The 17,743-nt window shown below is 43.9% G+C and overlaps 1 protein-coding gene across 25 annotated transcripts in view; it reads right to left on the bottom strand.

Annotated features, from left to right (window-relative positions):
* Positions 1-702: 702 nt before the first annotated feature.
* THRAP3 (thyroid hormone receptor associated protein 3) overlaps positions 703-17,743 on the bottom strand; it is an 81,905-nt gene continuing 64,864 nt past the window's right edge. For 14 of the 25 annotated variants that reach the window (XM_042245549.2, XM_060419660.1, XM_060419869.1 and 11 more), the window contains 9 exons: positions 14,796-15,701; positions 12,539-13,252; positions 11,457-11,629; positions 10,635-10,746; positions 9,365-9,449; positions 7,069-7,256; positions 4,547-4,742; positions 3,956-4,099; positions 703-2,271 (listed from right to left, as the gene is read on the bottom strand). In XM_042245549.2, the coding sequence (XP_042101483.1) occupies positions 2,050-2,271; positions 3,956-4,099; positions 4,547-4,742; positions 7,069-7,256; positions 9,365-9,449; positions 10,635-10,746; positions 11,457-11,629; positions 12,539-13,252; positions 14,796-15,701 (2,740 nt within the window). In that variant the 3' untranslated portion in view covers positions 703-2,049. The remainder of the gene's footprint in view (positions 2,272-3,955; positions 4,100-4,546; positions 4,743-7,068; positions 7,257-9,364; positions 9,450-10,634; positions 10,747-11,456; positions 11,630-12,538; positions 13,253-14,795; positions 15,702-17,743) is intronic. The other 11 variants (XM_060393348.1, XM_060419923.1, XM_060393426.1 and 8 more) reach the window with 1 other exon arrangement.

Genomic DNA, 17,743 nt, shown 5'->3' with positions numbered 1-17,743 from the left:
CCCCAGCAGGCAGCAACCGCTCTTAGACGGTCCTGGATGGGTGGAGTGGGTGGTGGCTCAGTGTGCACAAAGTTATTGCTGCTTTCCCTGGAAGGTGTATTCTCCCCGTAGTCCCTTCAAGGGGAGAGGAGGAGCTTAAAAACCCTTTCTTCAGGCCAATGGGGCCTAGCTTGTTTCAGGAAACACCACGGATTCTTCTCAGGGGAAGACAGGAAGGCAACTTCGGGAGCTTTCAAGGCTCGTGGTTTCCTACAGCCAACGCCAGAGCTGGCAAAGGTTAGTGCCAGTCCCAGGTGGGCCAGGCTAACTTTCAGATCATCTTCCTGCTTAGTGGTGAACACACAGAAGGCCAAGCATGTCATCCACACCCCTTGACCCCTGCCCCACTGCTTTGGAAGCCAAAGTCCTTGCTTACAATGACACCAGAGTGGAAAAATCTGGTTCTCCTAGGGTGTCTAAGGAACAGGATATGAAGCAAAATCACTGGAATGGGAATGAGGAGTTATTACCCAACACAGATTGGCTGAGGCTCCTCCCAGAACAATCTTGTGTGCAGCTGGAGGGGATGGGGCTGCAAGAGTCTGGGCCCAGCCCCGCAGACATTTCATCTTTCTGGTTCCCTGAAGTTGCTATGGGGGACATCCACCACCTGCCCCCACCACACCCACCCACACCCACTCAGGGTGACAATGACCAGAGCCATTTGCATCTGCCACTTCATTTATTTTTTTATTTGCAGGAGGAGTTGAAACAAATTTTAAGGGTATTTTCATCCCCCCCCCCCAAACATGAATCATTCAAGTAAAACCAACTTAACTATAGAAATGTAGCAAAGTAAGGGGAAAGTAGCATAACAACCCAGGAGGCAAAGGTTGGGGGGGAAGAGGTGGGTGCAGTCCGCATATAACATATGCATAAATGCCATATGATTCACCTGCTCAGGACCGCCTCCCCAGAAGGCAAGCACAAGGACCAATTTTAAGAGGATGTTTTCCCCCCAAACATCGGAGAATGTTTCAACTTAAAGCTTAAGGTTTAAAAAAAAAAAAAGGGGGAAAGAAAAAAACACAAAACAAAAAACCCCCACAAACCACCCAGCCATAACCACCTTCCTTAATCGATCATAGGAGTTACTTTTCATTTTATAAAAAGATTAATAAAAAATATTGAAAAAATTATTTTCTCATCTTATATTTGTAAAGATAATAGAAGTCAGAAGTTTCTTAGAAAACAGACCAGAAACTGCCATCCAGTTTCCACCCCTGTTGCTGAGAGGATCAGCAGGACTACAAAGTTTGGGATACTGGAGCTGCTGGTGGAGAAGGGGAAGCCCAGCCCACAAGAAATCAGAAAATACTGGGGGGAGGGGAGGTGCGCACATGGGGTGTGGTTAGGAGCAACACCACATGATACATGGTTGCGCAGAAAAGGGGAACACAAGGTGGTCAGAAAGGCCTTGAACTCCTCCTCGACATACAAAACCAAGTTTTACAAAGACCCACGCAGTTTGGTCCCAAACTGAGGTGAACACATCAATATTTATTCACATGCTTTGTTTTCTCTTTTAAGAATCAAAGTTGCCCAAATTAAATCTTTCTGCTAATGTTACTATATATGCCTAAAAAATAAAAAAGGGGGCTTTTAAAATAAGGATAAAGAGACTGAAAATCAAATTAGTCCTCAGCTCCAAATGAAATGAAATAAAGAATAAAACTGTTGGTTTCTAACAGGGAACAAACCAAAATCCAAGTTATCGCTCTGCCCTCCCTACCCCAGCCCCCACCCCACACACCAACAATAAACAAGAAACACGTAGCTAAAGCCCAACATGGTGTGTTCTGCTCAAGAGCTGGGCCTGACCCCAGGCCAGCTGCCTCTGTCTGGTGGGACGCCAGGATGCTCTTCGGCAGTTGTAGGATACTTTGCATGGCTGGTGGGGGGTAGGGGTGGGATTTTCAGAATCTTCTTGAGGCTCCTCTGTTTAGCTCCTCACCAGCCGTCTCCTGGCGCCTCTCTCCCTCGGGCAGGGGCTCCCAGCAAGAGTGGCCGCTACTCAGTTGTTGGCTGCAAATTGTCCTTCTCTTCTCGGTTCTCTGTCCCACTCTCATCGTCTTCAATCTCCCCTTCCTCCCCACTGAACTTGTCATGGGCCCACTTGGGGCTGGTGCTGGATTTCCGGAACATGAACCGGCCTCGACCGCGAGGGAAGGCTCCTCGGCCCCGGCCCCGGCTCACCCACTTCTCACTGCCTTCGCCTTCACGGTCATCATGCTTAAAAGAAAAGGAAAACTGTCATCAATGCCAGAGTAAACAAGAGCAGCCTCTCCTCTGCACCTACCCAAATGTGACTTTCCCAAACGAACCTATGTCCTGTCCTCCTCCCTGTCCCCACTGGAAAAATGCTACTGATTCAGATCTAAGAGAATATTCAGTTCAGTTCCTTGAATTCTAAGGCAGTCGTTTAGGCATTGTAATGATGATGATGATAAAATCTTCAAAGACCTTTTCTTACATTATCTCATTTAATCTTCACATTTACCCTACCCTATCATTATCAACCCTCCACTATGCAGATGAGAAAACAGCCAGGGGAACTTTAAGTAACTCCATATTATTTAGAACACATTCTCTCGGGGCGGGGGCGGGGGGGGCACGCAGGTGTAAGCCAATCACCCCCAAACATGCAACTCTTTCTGATCAGAGTTGTCTGTAAGCTAAGACAGGAAGCAACACAGAACACACACACAGCTGGGAGTCTTATCCAGCTCTCCCAAGCCTCCCCTCAGCCCAGAATAGGCAGTGAGACCAAGGGCAAATGGCTCATGGTCTCAGACCAGTACTGGCAAAGGCAAGGCCAGAACCCAGCCTCCTGTCTCGTATCTTTCCTCCTTTCTCAGTTTTATGCAAGAAGGCAGTGTGGCAGAGTAGAAAAAAAACAAAACCTTTAACTCAATCCCTGTTCTGATGATCTCATGAGAAAGAAGGAGGGAACCAATGAAAGAATGAATGAGAAAGGATTTTGAAAAGTCACTGTCACCCCATCAGCCCCATGACTTCAAAGAATCTGAACCCTCCACCCACACAAGTAGTACCTAAGGCTCCTGAGGGGTTAGTTCAGCTAAAGGGCCAGCTGCTTTTTCACTAGCCTAAATGAATCTGGTTGGCAATGCTTCTTCAGGGACAGATAGGGTACGGCCTTTCATCCTTCCCCTAAACAGCCCCACTCCAATACCTATCCTGGGCCCAATCTAGCCAACATTTTCCTAGATATAGGTTCAAGAGTCCTCTCGGAGTATCAGAGTAGCTTCTAGAAGCCCCAGAAAAGTGAAGTTGGCTATGCACAGTGATTTATACAGCAACCTGCTTCCCAGCTTCCTATTTCCAGGCCAATCCTCATGGGTGATCAGACTCAGCAGCAAGATTACCTTGGTTATTACAACAGTCAAGTCACATCTGCTTGGACCTGAGCCTGCTGTTAACACAGCACAGCAATAGAGCTCTCTCACTGGCCAAGTAATTCAGCCTATAAGAGCCCAGCTCCAGTGGTATTTCATTCTGGAGACAGGTGCCCTCCCTCAAAAAGAGAACTGTCTTTCCTACCCATATTGTCCAAGGGCGTGACAAGGTGGAACTGCCGCCTCTGGGGAAGGTGATAGTTCTATCTCTTGTAAAGGCTGAAGGGAAGCTTAGGGTGGGTGAGCAGTAAAAACAGACAAAAAGGCAAGAGCAACCTTTCCTGCTTATCCTGGAATCCATAAACATCTTAGATAACACTTTCAAGGTCAGGACTGCCTCTAGAGAACAGTCATCTTGCCAGAACTCTACCAGCCCACAAGTACACACATAACCAGTGCCATACCTGCACACAGTTCTGGAAAAATCAATCAAAGCCTCACTGCCAGCTACTGTGTATGTCAAAGGCCCCTTCGCCCTTCCTGGTTATCCCAACACATACCAAGTAGTACTTCTTGCTTTTGGGTGTGTACTCGGGGTCCCATTCCTCCTCCCGGCTTCTCTTCTGAAAATCATTGTTGCTGCTGTTGTTGTTGTTACCAGAATAGTTGCCTCTGCCCCAGCCTCTTCCTCTGGCTCGAAACTGCTATGGCAATAAACGGGGAAAGGAACAAAGGGCCCATGTAAGGAATGGAGAAAAACAACTCCTTGTCTTCTATTCAAATACTTTCCTGCTGTCCTCTAGTCAATATGTTGGTTAACTGGTTTTTACCTATTCCCTTTCTGTTTATCTCAAGTCTATAACCCAGACAGGGGACAATGCCATAAGGGCCTTCCTACATACAGCAAGAGTTAAAACAAGTGAGGAATTTCAGACCAGAAGCCCTAAGAGGCTTTCTGGGTAAGTGATTATGAACAGGGAAAAAAAAAAAAAAATTAAAAATGGAAAGCCTGGGGAATGGGAAACCACAGATTCTAGGGTCTACTGACCTAATCACCTGTATCAAGGGCAACAAAATAAATGTTCTGATAAGCACATAATTAGAATTAGCAGGAGAAAGGGCTTAAAGAAAGGGCGGGGGCAGAGTCTTACAAAGGTTCCTCGAGCTCTGCCTCCTCTCTCACTTGGGCCCACGAAGTCTTTGGTCCCCAGCCTTGACTTGTCGAAGCCCGTGGTGCTCTCCTCCCTCTCCTCGGGCTCTTCCGTGTACTCCTCTGCTTTGTAGGAGTGGGACGACTGGGAGGAGGACGACGACGACCTGGACCGGTCTCGCGCTCTCCGGTGCTTCCTGTGGACACACAAGCAGCCTCTGGGTACAGTCCTTGTCTGCGGGCTCGTGAGTAAGGAGCACAGGGCAATCAAGAGTGTCTGTGATGAGAACACTGAAGACAACCCGGAAAACCAACTCACCCTCAACACACCCACCCAGGGAACTGGGGAGCTTCCTCCCAATTCTCTCAGCCATGTTCACTGACATATCTATGTCTGAGCCTGTGATAAACATGGGACACACACATACAGGAGGAGGGACAAAACAGTCCATGCATGGCCTCTGGAAGCTCAGTCTAATACGCGTGCATGAACTGGAAAGACAAAAGGAGACACACACTGTCATGAGAGCCAGAGAGGGTCTGGTGCTAGGCGAGCCTTTACATTACCATCTGTTTCAACTTTATGTTAGCTTTATTTCTCATGCAAGACTACGACCTGTCTTGGGAGGCTGTTCTAAAGATCGAAAAAACAATGTGCTTAAACACTCTACACTGACACAGCACGCATATAGTAAATGGCAATTATGATTTCAGTACTATTTTCCCCATCTTAGAGACAGGAAGTACAGGTGATAGAACTAGGTAGATTTGGATTCAAACCTAGCACTAATTATACCAATACTCCACAAACCACTGTACTCTTCCCACTTTCCACTGCGCTCAAACAGGTTTAGGTCATTAAGCCTAGGATCTGGCGGAACTCTTCCTAGAGTTATTTCCCATCCGTCCCTTCATCTGGAGGAAATTACAGAGCAGGGGCAAATTAGACAGAGTAATACAGTGAGTCACTGTATACGTACTCGAGGTTGGGGCCAGTTCTGCCATGTGGTAGTGGAGGAGGGTATCAGCCACCTCTAAGGTGGCAAAACAGCCAGCTCCCAGGAGTACAGGACTTACAGGGAGAAGCCAGCCAAGTGTTAGTAACCTATCATTACCCTCCTCCATTATGAAAAGCACCTTGCCAACCCCCCCACCCCCACAGCTACCCCAACCCCCAAACATTTGAGAAGATCAAAGACAAATATTTGAATCCTACTGGCTCTAAGTTATTCTCATCGGATTCTTGTAACTCAAATGTTTGACTCCTAGAAATCAGCACTATTTCAAGAGATTTTCAAAAATAAAACTCCAAAATCCTGATTTGAGTCCCAACACAGCCTTTTATTAGTTGTGTGATCCTGGTATGCAATTCTTCAATCATATGAGAAAGAGTTTTTGCATACAGTGAAAACAATGGCAGAATTACCATTTTTCTTCTTGCCCCAATCACAAAATACTAGAGTTGCAAGAAACTTGATTAAGGTTACACAGCAAGTCAGAGGCAGTGGCACATGTCCCAGGGAAACAAATCAGGATCAATAATCCAAGTCCAGGCCTGAAAGGCCTGAAGGGTCCTACTCCCTTTCCACCAGAGAAGACTACTGTACACCAGCTTCCATTTCCTGTTGAGGATGATCAGGTCCTCTATCTGTGGATAGCCCTGAAAGCTGTTAGGGCTCATAATGCATATGTTAACTGAGTGGAAGGGTAGACAAAGAAAAACAGAAGATATGAGCTTACTTTTCTTTCAAACAGGCAAAAGGGATAGTCTACTAACTGTCTCGCTTATTTTGAAGGATTGTTATCAAAATATGGATATGAAAGTGCTTGCCAGCCAAAGTTCAGGAACACAAAGCAGTGCTCCTTCCCACAGGAAGGCGTGGGGTTTCAATTCTGCAACTTTTAATGCGCATGACTGAAAAGTCATGGAACGTTCAAAAATGTAAATAGAGACAAGACCTTGGCATAAATGCTGCCTTATGAAGTTCAACAATGCTACCTTTGTTTAAAGAATATTTGGAACACCTCTCTTGGAAGTGCCTGTGAAACTAGTTTAAAAGGCATTTAAGATCAACAAGCTTGTCCTATCTAGTTCTGCCCTGTTTCTCTGGCCAAACAGTTTTTACTTGAAAACAACTTTGAGCCATTTTAAAACATAAAATGTTTTAAAAATAAAATACTTTAAAATCTAACCTTCGCAAGATGATTTGTGATGAGAAAGGACATGTCAAAGAACATGTCCAAAACAAAAGCAAAAGAAATTCCCATGATTCTCCACACTGTCCCTATAGCCAAATCAACTGCCTGTCTCCCAGGAGGCCTCCTTTGGACAAGGATTATGTCCATTTTCATTCAAAAGTTCTATTTTTAATCTAGGGAACTTAACTGACAGTTAAAAGAAACTACGCAAAATCGTCCCTAACTGTTCTCCAGTGTGCACGGTCTGCCGTAGAGCCTGATGAGGGGCAGACAAAGGAGTCCACTCAGGAGGCTGAATGAGGCAACAGACCAGGGTTTACGTACTTCTGCTTCTTTGATCCTTTATGAGTTTTCTCTGTTTTCTCAGCTGATCGCTCCCTTGAGTGGCTTGAGTCTCGGGAATCCACTGATTCTCTTGATTTACCTCGTTTAAGATCTCTCTCTTTATGTTTTTTACGACGTTCAATATCAAGGCGGAGATCAACAGGATCATCTTTGTATTTTCCCTCAGCCTGCCAAGAGAAATCAAAATTAAGGTTTTTGGGATTCAGGACTACAAACTCAACCACCCCACAAACTGTGGTTTCTATTCCAATGGAGTGGTACAGAGGAAGCACTGGGAATATGAGGCACCTCGCCCAACTCGGGAGGGATACAGGATGTTCCACCAAGTCACTTCATGAGGATCCCTAGAGAGCCCAAACCAATTCTCTAGAATAATGATGATAACCTTCTGCGTATGCTACATACATACACATACAAACACACACACACACACAAACACACACACACACACTTCACTATTTCCCTCTGTGGTCCAGCAATGACTTTGGCTAGCTGAAAAGCTGAGAAGGCCTAAATTAACTCTGGAAGGTGTTTGGTTAGGCTGGCTTAGGCTTAGTCACCAGTAGGAGTGGAAATGCTGTCATCATTCCCCTACCTACACTGTGGCAGCTACCCTGGACCTATCCTCTATTTGGAATTACCTCTCAGTACTGAGTCCAAGCCTTCCAAAATGTTATTTATATCAATAGATTTCTCTAGAGAAGGCATATCGAAAACTATAATAAAGAATTCATAAAGTTGACAATACCAAGTCAAAGTTTATTTTGAAAAGAAAAATGAGAAAACATTTTCTCACTAACTTTCTACAAGTGTAACCTATCACAGTATGTGGTGCAGAGACAGAGTGAGCCCAGCAACAACAGCGGCCTCCTACCCTAAACTATCAGGCAAAGGGCTTTCAACAGCTCTTGAGAAACTCAGTGAAAGCAGAGGAGCAAGGTGTTTTCAGGCATATTATACACTAAGATTTGTCTCGTGGAAGCAAAACCTCCCTAGGGACTTCTCTGGCAGACCAGTGGTTAAGACTGTGCTTTCACTGCAGGGGGTGTGGGTCAAGCCCTGCTCGGGGAACTAAGACCACACAAGCTGTGTGGTGCGACCAAAACACAAACAACCAACAACAAACCTCTCTAAAAAGAGGAAGGGATGAGCAGTTCACTCTGTATTAACATTCACTTACACAACTAAGCTTTTTGTTGAAATAATGAAGTTTTAATTGACAAGAAGGGTAGGTGGTAACTTGGTTTATTTTATTGCATGCTTTTCTTTTGAGAAGGAAATGGGGCCTCTGCACCCTCCAAAGACCAAAAAAGAGAGCAGTACAGCTGCAGTTCCCTTAGTGCACAGAGCATCTCTATGAATAGGCTTTGTGGGGCAGAGAGGATGACATTTCTCCCGATGTTTCAAAACCCTGTGTTTCACATGGTTAGTGCCAAGCTGGTGGGTACTTGGAGGAAAGGGGGAATGGGAGAGAAGACAGACTGTGCAAGAGTGCCTCTCATCACATTCAACCAACAAGACAAACCTATTTGGAAAACTTGAAAATTACTATTTTTAGAAACAGTTTCAGCAACATTGGAAGAGTCATCTCCATAGGAATTAAATTTCAATCTAATCTCTATAGGGTCCCTATGTGGGAACTGATTGTCAATAAATACTAAGATTTTTAAGAACCCAAATCTAGTACTTCTAGTAACAGACTGCACACAAGCTTTAATCTCTTAATAACAGTGTTTACGTGCACATCATTATACATGTAGCTGGGCTATCAAAGCAATGTTTAGCTTTAAAGTAACAGTAATCAACAGATGATAGATATGGCACAATGTTAGGAAAAAAATCTGGACTAGCCGCTTAAAACAGTCTATTCAGTTAAGATATGAAAACTTCACTCTCCTCTGACATGCATGTCTTTTTGAAATCATGGTTGGAAATAGTGCATGTATATAGTTGATTTGATAATACTTACAAGCAGAAAAATATCACAAAAAGTTTCTTCTCTCATCATGGGCACTTGTTCCAAAACTCCTCTCTTTTTTTTCTCAAGCTCACCTCAATAGACTTTGGGGTCATTTACCATATTCTAACCACTTCACAAAGGTTGTTGATACATTTAATAAAAATTAACCCTTTGTAGTTCATTTTTAGAATTATGCCCATCCTTAAAAGAAAAACACAAACTTAAGTAGAGAGTAATTTAAACAAACACATTTCTGACAAGTTCATGCCCAACGCACTCATTTTGTTGGAATTACTGATCAAAGCAACAGTTCACCTTGTAGCCAGGTTCCCGGGGACTTTTCATTTCATCATGAGCCAAACCATGTTTTCTGAATGTACTGGGGGAAATGTCTATCCTCCTAAAATTATAAACACAAAAGTTGCTTAACATTCCATAGTGTGAATATAGCGTTTTAGTTCATAAGTGAAGTAGCAGAAACACAGGCATTCCTTTTTATTATACTTACCTTGTTTGTTTATATACTTACACTCTCCCATAGCAATGTATGCACAGGCACACACGCACATGTACACACACACACTTTCTCTCTCCCAACTTTCCAAACCCAAACAGAAGGAACTTCATATTCCATCCAGTATCGTACGGTCAAGAAAACTCACCTATAGCCTTACTTATAATCTTAAATTCACATCGAGACTATCTATGCCCTGCTAACTTCAAAAAGCAGTTTTCACCTTGGGAACTGAAATATAATGGTCCATTATTCACCAATATGATAAAGTCTAAGTGAGAAACGAGTGCCTGGCGTGACACACATCCCCAAAGACCCTAAATCCAAGACTAACTCAAACATGTTCCTCTTACCTACTGCAAAGGTTCAATCGAAGTTTAAGGCCAACTACATTTCTAGACAAAGTCCCTATTTGCTGAATAAATCCCACAACCAGATGTTTAAACCTCTGGGCTTTTTAAACCCTTTGACATAATTCTGTAAGTTCTTCTATCTTCATCCCCCACTTGCTGCAGATTCTCCCAAAGGAAGAACCAATATATGAAATACATGGGATGCTTCAAGAAACATTTACTTTATGTAAAGAAAGCTCACCGTGACCTTGGGTTATCATTTGCAAACTGCTCCTGCAACTCTCAAGAACTCAAGGGTTCTTTTAAATCAAAAAGGGCTGTTTTGCTCAGGCCCAAAAGGAGAAACATGGTAATCAAAGCACGCCCTTTCCACTACAAATCACTACTATCCTAGACTATGGAGAGCGTTACCTTAAATTCTGCTATTATACCTAACAAGTGGCAAAAACAAGACAAGTTTATTCTCTGGTGAGCAGTCTTTTGGGCTTCCCTCATAGCTCAGTTGGTAAGGAATCCACCTGCAATGCTGGAGACCCCGGTTCAATCCCTGGGTTTGGAAGATCCCCTGGAGAAGGGAAAGGCTACCCATTTCAGTATTCTGGCCTGGAGAATTCCAAGGACTGTAGAGTCCATGAGGTCACAAAGAGTCAGACACAACTGAGCGATTCTCCTTGAGCAGTCTTTTATGATCACCTCCAGTGTAGGCCAAGGTCCTCACCTGTGAATCTCTGGGCTTTTCTTGTTTTTAGCTGCCTCCTGTTCACTTCCTCTCTTTAGATATTTAGTAAAGCGTTCATGCAATGTCATTCCGGAGGACCCAAAGTGATGCTCTGTGGAGAATCAAAGAAAAATATGTCAGGCTGTTAAAGGGAGACCCAACATTCAAATCCCTCTGCATGGATGAAACTGCAGCCACAGATATGTGAATGAACTGGCCAAATCCATATAACAAACATACTGTGAAAAGTAAGGAAAATTAGCTGGTTCAGAGACAATCCAATGTTAAGCACTGGACTGCCATGGTAGGACACGGATACAAAGTGCTATTCTATGTATCAAGAGCACCAACTCCCCCTAAGTTCCAGTTTCAGATCAAACTGTAACTGGCCCAAACCCAGCTTCTAGATCACATTCCTCAGTCTATCCACCTCCATTTGCCCAGAAGATGGCAGAATAATGTGGGACAAGTTCTATAAGATGCTGCTAGAGGTATCTACATATTAAGACAGGACAAATCAGATGGGCTGGGAAAGCCACTTTCCATACTCCCCCTTTTCAAGCAATTTAAATCTTCACATGAAGGATTTCACCTAGCCTCAGGATCCCAGGTTATTACTAGTACTTTCACAATGTTCAGCTTTCTGATCAGAACATGGAAATTTATCCCTAGGAGACATTTCCTTCAAACCAGCCCCTAGGTTTAAAGGCCCTATCGATGAGATAAAGGTCCCCAACAGACTCCCTCATGTCTCATCCTTCTGCTTGTTAGGAAGCTAAGCATGTAGAAAGGGAACCTGAGCAGGCTGGGGTCAGGACTCACCTTTAACATGGTGAACGATGGTCACTATATGCTGGGCAAACAGCTCTGAGGGGCTCCGCTGAGACTGAGCTGACTGTATGTGCTGGAAAATGGATCGAAATTCCTGCTCCTTTTTGTTGCTATGAACTAGATCCCGACAAAGCTTTCGTTCCTGAGCCAATAAGCCACTGGGTCTGAAAAATAAACACAGGGTGGCCCAATGTAATAAGATACATAGAAAGTCAGAACATTTAAGTCCTAAAAATGCAAGCATACTTTTGAGAGAAGTGAATTTATCTGCAAAGTTCCTTTTTAAATTCCTAGCAAAGTACAAAGAACCTCAAGGCACGTAACTGTGGAAAAAGGGCATTTCATCCCTTGGAGTTTAATAGAAACAAATGGGCAGGATGAAGGATAAAACCTCAGTGATTCTGTTCTGGAGGTGGTGGTGGTGGTGGTGGTGGTGGGGTGGTCTCTGCTGATTTTAATGCATGACAAACAGTAAGGAATCTTACAGGGCCACTCAGTAAAGTGACACAATGCAGCAAGAGTGGGATGTGGCTAGACTGCTCAGCAGACTTCCAACTGGCTGTGCAACTTTCACACCAGGTGAAAAGCAGCCTGGGCCTCAGAACTCTTTCCTGAAGTTCTCAAACCCTGCACCCCAGCCCCAACTTTCAAACCATTATATTATTTGATGAAGGCCTGATGTAATACACATTGTGACTTAGCTAAGAATGAAAAAATGGATCCTGCATGGTTCCACAGGCAAAGACACCCTCAGCACATTAGGAAGACAATGGACAGGAGTGGAATGGGGAGAGGGTGTATGATGTGATGAATGCAGTGCAGGAGAGAAGCAGAGGCGACCCAGCACTACGACAGACAGCCACTCCAGACTAAAGACGCTTCGCGAGACTGCCCCAAACACGCGATTACTCTGTGATGCACACTTCTCCCACGAAAACAGGGAGACACAAGAGCATTCACACTGAAAATGAGACAGTGGGAGAAATAAAAGAGGGGTTTGTCCTCGTTCTAGAACAACCTTATGGAGAGAGGTTAGGCTAAAGCCCTGAGGATCAAGATGGACTACATCTCACCTTGCAAGGTCCTCATCGAAAGAGTCCATCCGGACATTGACTTGGGCCTCTCGGGTGATAGAAAAGGAAGACTTCCCTGTGGGAAAGTCTCCTTTGGCTCCTAGCTTCTCTCGGCTCTCAGAAGTCTTTCTTGGGGGAGGCGAAGAGCTCTTCTCCTGGACTGCTTTGTATGCAGTCACTCGGAAATTCTTTTCAGGCACAAATCCCCTGTGCCCACTTTCGCTTCTCTTGGATCCTCCTCGCTCCTCCTTTTTGGATCTCTCTGAAAAGGATTCCTCCTCCAACTCCTCCGTCTTTCTCTGCTTTTCCTTCCCTGGAGGTGCGTACACCAGGCCCTCCCATTTGCCTGACTTCTCCTCCTCCTGGTTTTTGCTTGCACCTGCTATGACTTTCGACATGAATTTGGGTTCATCATCAAACTCAGATTCCTTCCTTCCTTTAGCCTTGTCTTTATCTTGATCGTCCATCTCCTCCTTGTGGAAGTCAGCCATCTTCTTCTCAAAGTCATCTCGAAGCTTATACCTTTTGGGAGACTGGCTACCCCGAAAAGGCTTCTCAGTATCAGTTTTGGGAGCAAATGAATCAGATTTCATTTTTGCATCACCCAATCCCGCATCAGAGAAGCTCCCTTTCTCTTTCATTTTCTCTTTGTCAGTATTTGTTTGTTTCTGTTCCTTATCTTTTCCATTTTCTGTCTTCTGTTCATCTAGATACCTAGTTATGAAAACACAAGGGAGACACACAAGAGACTTAAACCACCTGATCCAAAATAAAACAGCACCATTATGGTCTTAGGTTTTTGACTCTCTAACAAGCATGACTTGTGGATTCCAGTGTTGCCAAAGGTGTCTTGATTACTTTTTTGGTAATTTCTGAAAAACTGCTCTTCACAGGTTTATGAACTTACCATTTAAAAGATAAATAAATGTTCTGTGGAGTTGTATATTACAAAAACAAGCAAAAAGAAAATAGCAAAGGCAATTTTTAGGATACTAAAAAACAAAAACCTACTTACCTGTAAGCGGTCTAGGAAAAAAAAAATTAAGGTCTTATCCAACCTTCACTCAAGTCACTTAAAATCTGCTTTCAGCAAAGTTAACATAGAATGTTCAACCTTGGACTGTTTTGCTTTTATACAACTCACATTTGGAAATACAAGTCTCAAAAGAGACTTCAAATTTGCTTCAAGTCACCTAGAAGACCTAAGTATGAAATATACTGTGAACACAAATAAAAACAAAATACATGTTAATTGGGGGAGGGGGCAAAATTCATCCCACTCAATTCTTATGGAAAAGCAGAGTTCATGCCCAAGTGTTCTAATAAGATTCACAGTCCTGGCAAGGAACAAAACCTGTATTTTAAAGCAGACTTACTGAAGGCTGGGAAGTACAGGTTCTGAACATCTTATCTGTACCATTTATGGAAAAAGTCTAATCAAATTACAGTTGCATTAATATGGCAAAAAAAAAAAAAAAAGAACCAAAAAAGGAACCAAAGGGACAGCAGGGCATCAAAGAAAAAGCTAATAAGAGAAAAAGGGGGAGTTGGGGGCAGGAGGGGCACCTGCTCCGTAGGTCCCTCTTGACAACGTGGTCCCAATGCAACTTCCCTGTTACGTTTCTGCCATCCCAATGCATACAACCACACAAAACAAAGACTCATGCTCCAACTCACCGTGTCCCTCAGGGTAGAAAAACAGAAGCGCTATTATGTCCTCTCCTAACATGCAGCCCGCTTGGCTTCTACTGGAATATACACCCACCTTGTGCTTTTATAACAAGGTCTTCCTGGACTAAGCCTTGGACTTTCCCATTCTGCCCAGTCTCCTCAACTGCAGGGTGGGAGGGTGCAGCTCTTCATCATGATGGGCGGGTGCAGATCGATCATAGGTGGATCTTAGAGGGTCTAACAGCGCCAATAGCCATTCATTTTGGTAAAGACCACATTTTTTTGATAGCTGACCCACAAATCTCTACTGTTCTCTGGCTTACACTGGTAGAATCCAAGGCAAACTTTAAATGTGAAAACATCATTGCAGAGTAATCTAGAATTTGTGCTGCAATACAAATTCAGGAAGGTAGGAAAACCAGAGTTAAGCTAAAGGTTTCCTTGGATGATGCTTTCAAACTGGCGAAACGAAACTTTAGGAAATGGGAATTACCGTATTACTATTAATCAGAGCTCTAAGGATCATATTACAACTAAATTGCCAGCTGGTGAGATAAAAACAGAAAGGGGAAAATGAGGTACTTGCCTCTTTGTATAAGCTGCTCCTCCTGGAGCACCAGCCTCCTCCTTCTGAGATGAGCCATATGTTGAGCCAGTGGCTGGTGGACTCTTACCCACAGGACTCTTTTTGGATGGGCTCAAGGACCCTGAGCCATGGTCAAACTGACCTTGGTGAGTCCCACCCTGGTACCCAGCACCACTCTGCAGAGTTGAGCCCATCTGGGATGTGCTGGAAAGTGGAGGGCTAGGTTTTGGCACAGGGCTAGGACGAGGTGATCGCCGCCTCACCACCACAGACTGGAGGGGGCTTTTGAGAGCTGGGCTTCGCTCCCGGGGACTCAGCTCAGACACCCCTGAGGCCCGTGATGCAGAACCAGCACTGTATGTGGTGGCATCTGGCCACGGCTTTGAGCTCTCAGATGCTTTTGGGTCTTGAGAGGTGCCTCCAGAGAATGGCTGCTCCTTGGCCTCATCTCCCTGGTTATCACCAGCAGCCTGGGACGGCCGGCTATCCTTAGAAGAGGACTTTTTCTCCTTCGCAGACTTGCGCTTAGAAGATTCAACTCGGCTGTGGTTGGAGGAAGAGCGAGAGGACGAGGAACGCCTTGACCTATCAGAGGAAGACTTATCGGAGTTTCTGGAGTGGCTCCTGGACCTTGGTGATGGGGACCTTCTCTTTGGAGACCGGGATCGGGAACGGCCCCGACGAGGACTGTATGCTTGCCGGTAATTCTGCCAATTTGAGCGGTAGTTTCCATAGCCTCCTCGGTTATACTGGCCCCATGGATAAAAGCCTCTGTTGCGCCCACGGAAATAATAGGGCCTTCTATAGCCTCTGTTGTGACCTCGGAAATCTCGATTCTGATATACTCTTGGGTGATTTCTCTCTCTGTTATGAGCTGGAGAATATGATCTGGAACGAGACCTAGAACTGAAAGAGGGGCAGGGGACGGAAGAAAAGTTTGAATTTTTGACACAAGCATTTTCATTCAAGAAAAACCTGCCAACAAAGAGGTAAAGCCCTACTCTTATGTATCATTTATTTTCAAACAAAAGGTACAAACTTAAATAGTTAATCCTACTCTACTCTTATGGCCACATTAAGTACAAAAATTAAAAGATCACTTTAACAAACCAGACACTGAGATGACTCATTAATGCTACTGTAGCACATTCTACATGGCGATATATTTCTACAGTGACTGAGGGAATATAAAAATGCTCTCAATGTACTAAACATTTTAATATAGTATACTAATTAGTTTCACAGGCGCAGAGGATTTTACAGATACGTCCCCACATCACTGGAGGAGAGGACGAACTGCAAGTTGTGGTACCCAGAGAGTTAAGTCTTCAGGTCCCCTGGCCTCACTTGGTTTATTCCCTATCCCACCCACCTCTGTCTGTGCAGGGCTAATTTCTTGGCTTCCACCAAGATTTGGGTTTGTGAAATACAGCTGCGACATGTCGAAACCAAAGAACACTTAAATAGGGACTGAGAGAATGCATCTGTTCAAAGCTTAAAAAAAATTTCAACTGAAATCAGATCAACAAACCAAGTAAATATTGTTGTTTTTTTAAACTGGGAATCTGGAAATGGTCTCACTCTCTAGAAGGTCAAGTTTCTATGGCTGAACTACAAGGTCTTCCACAGGTGCCACAAGAGGGCACCATCTGACCATAACACACCCAAGCACACAACATGGCAGCCAAGAGACTACAAACACCCCCACACCTGCACATCTGTCAGGCCAGTGCTCTTCCTCATTTAACAATACAGAACTCTGAGTTAGCAAAGGCCCATTTCCAGAACTATAGGGACTGAACAGTCATCTAACTCCGTAAAAATCACATGTTCACTATTAAGTGGGTTTCTGGAGCAGGCTCTGTCCACTCCAGGCATCAACCTGATATTGCAGTACCTCCAGGAACTGGGCTGGGATGATATTAGATGTTTACAAATGCCAGACTTATCGATGACAAGGAGGTCTGTTTCCATCAAAAAGCCAAAAGCTGTACTTGCTGGTATAGGAATTTACTGGGCTTCCTCAATACCACTTATTGTGTCAACTATAATATAGAGCATTAATTGGTCACTACTCCTAAGTATTAACAGTTACCTAGAAATATGTAAAATTAATAGAAAACTCCCCCCAAATTTTCTTTATATACAGAATAAAAACCCTTCAGTTCATAAGCAGGCCTTCCAATATCAGACCTAATTGGAACCATACCTTTTTATCTGTTTGCTTGTAAGTTTTATAAATAACTCCACTTAGCAATGTGACAGGTTTTAACAACTAGTAATGTGACAGGTTTTAACAACTAAATAAAATGTTATGTTTAGAAAGAAACTTGGAAGATAAAATAGGATTGGTTTTCCACTACCCATTGTGTTCAGGTTCTTTATCTACCCCAAGAACAAGACCTGGTAAAGATGCAGCAAATTGCTGGCTGTTAATGGTTGCTATTTAAGTATGATTAAAAACAAAACAAAACAAAACAAAACTTACCTTTCACACTTTTCATTCGAAAACAGTAACAATACAAGAAAGAAGAAGGGAGAAGCAGACGCGGCTATGAAACTGAATATGACCCGATTTAAGGCTATACTTGAGGTAGGTGATGACCACCAGCACTGAGGAGGGTTTAATTCATGCTCCCATCCTCACAGGCTACTGCTGCTTCTGTCACCAATTATTAGTGAGGGCCCTGCGGCACACTGCATCCAAAACCCGCAGTCACTGCACAGATGCAGGAACATGAGTCTCTGCAGATTGCAAATGAAGTTATTTAGAAGTCACTTAAAAGGATACAGTCTGTGAAATATAAGGAAACAACCAATTTTCTCCAGTTCTGTAGAACTCAGCAGTTAAGTTAAATTAAAGACATGGTTTCTCAAACTCTCTGGATAGTATACTTTCCTTATAGGAGAGGGGAAACAAAAGAAAAACATGAAACAGATAAGCCAGA

This window comes from Ovis aries, chromosome 1, assembly GCF_016772045.2.
Source record: "Ovis aries strain OAR_USU_Benz2616 breed Rambouillet chromosome 1, ARS-UI_Ramb_v3.0, whole genome shotgun sequence".
Classification (NCBI taxonomy): Eukaryota; Metazoa; Chordata; class Mammalia; order Artiodactyla; family Bovidae; genus Ovis; species Ovis aries.
This window is presented reverse-complemented; position numbering and strand designations above follow the sequence as displayed.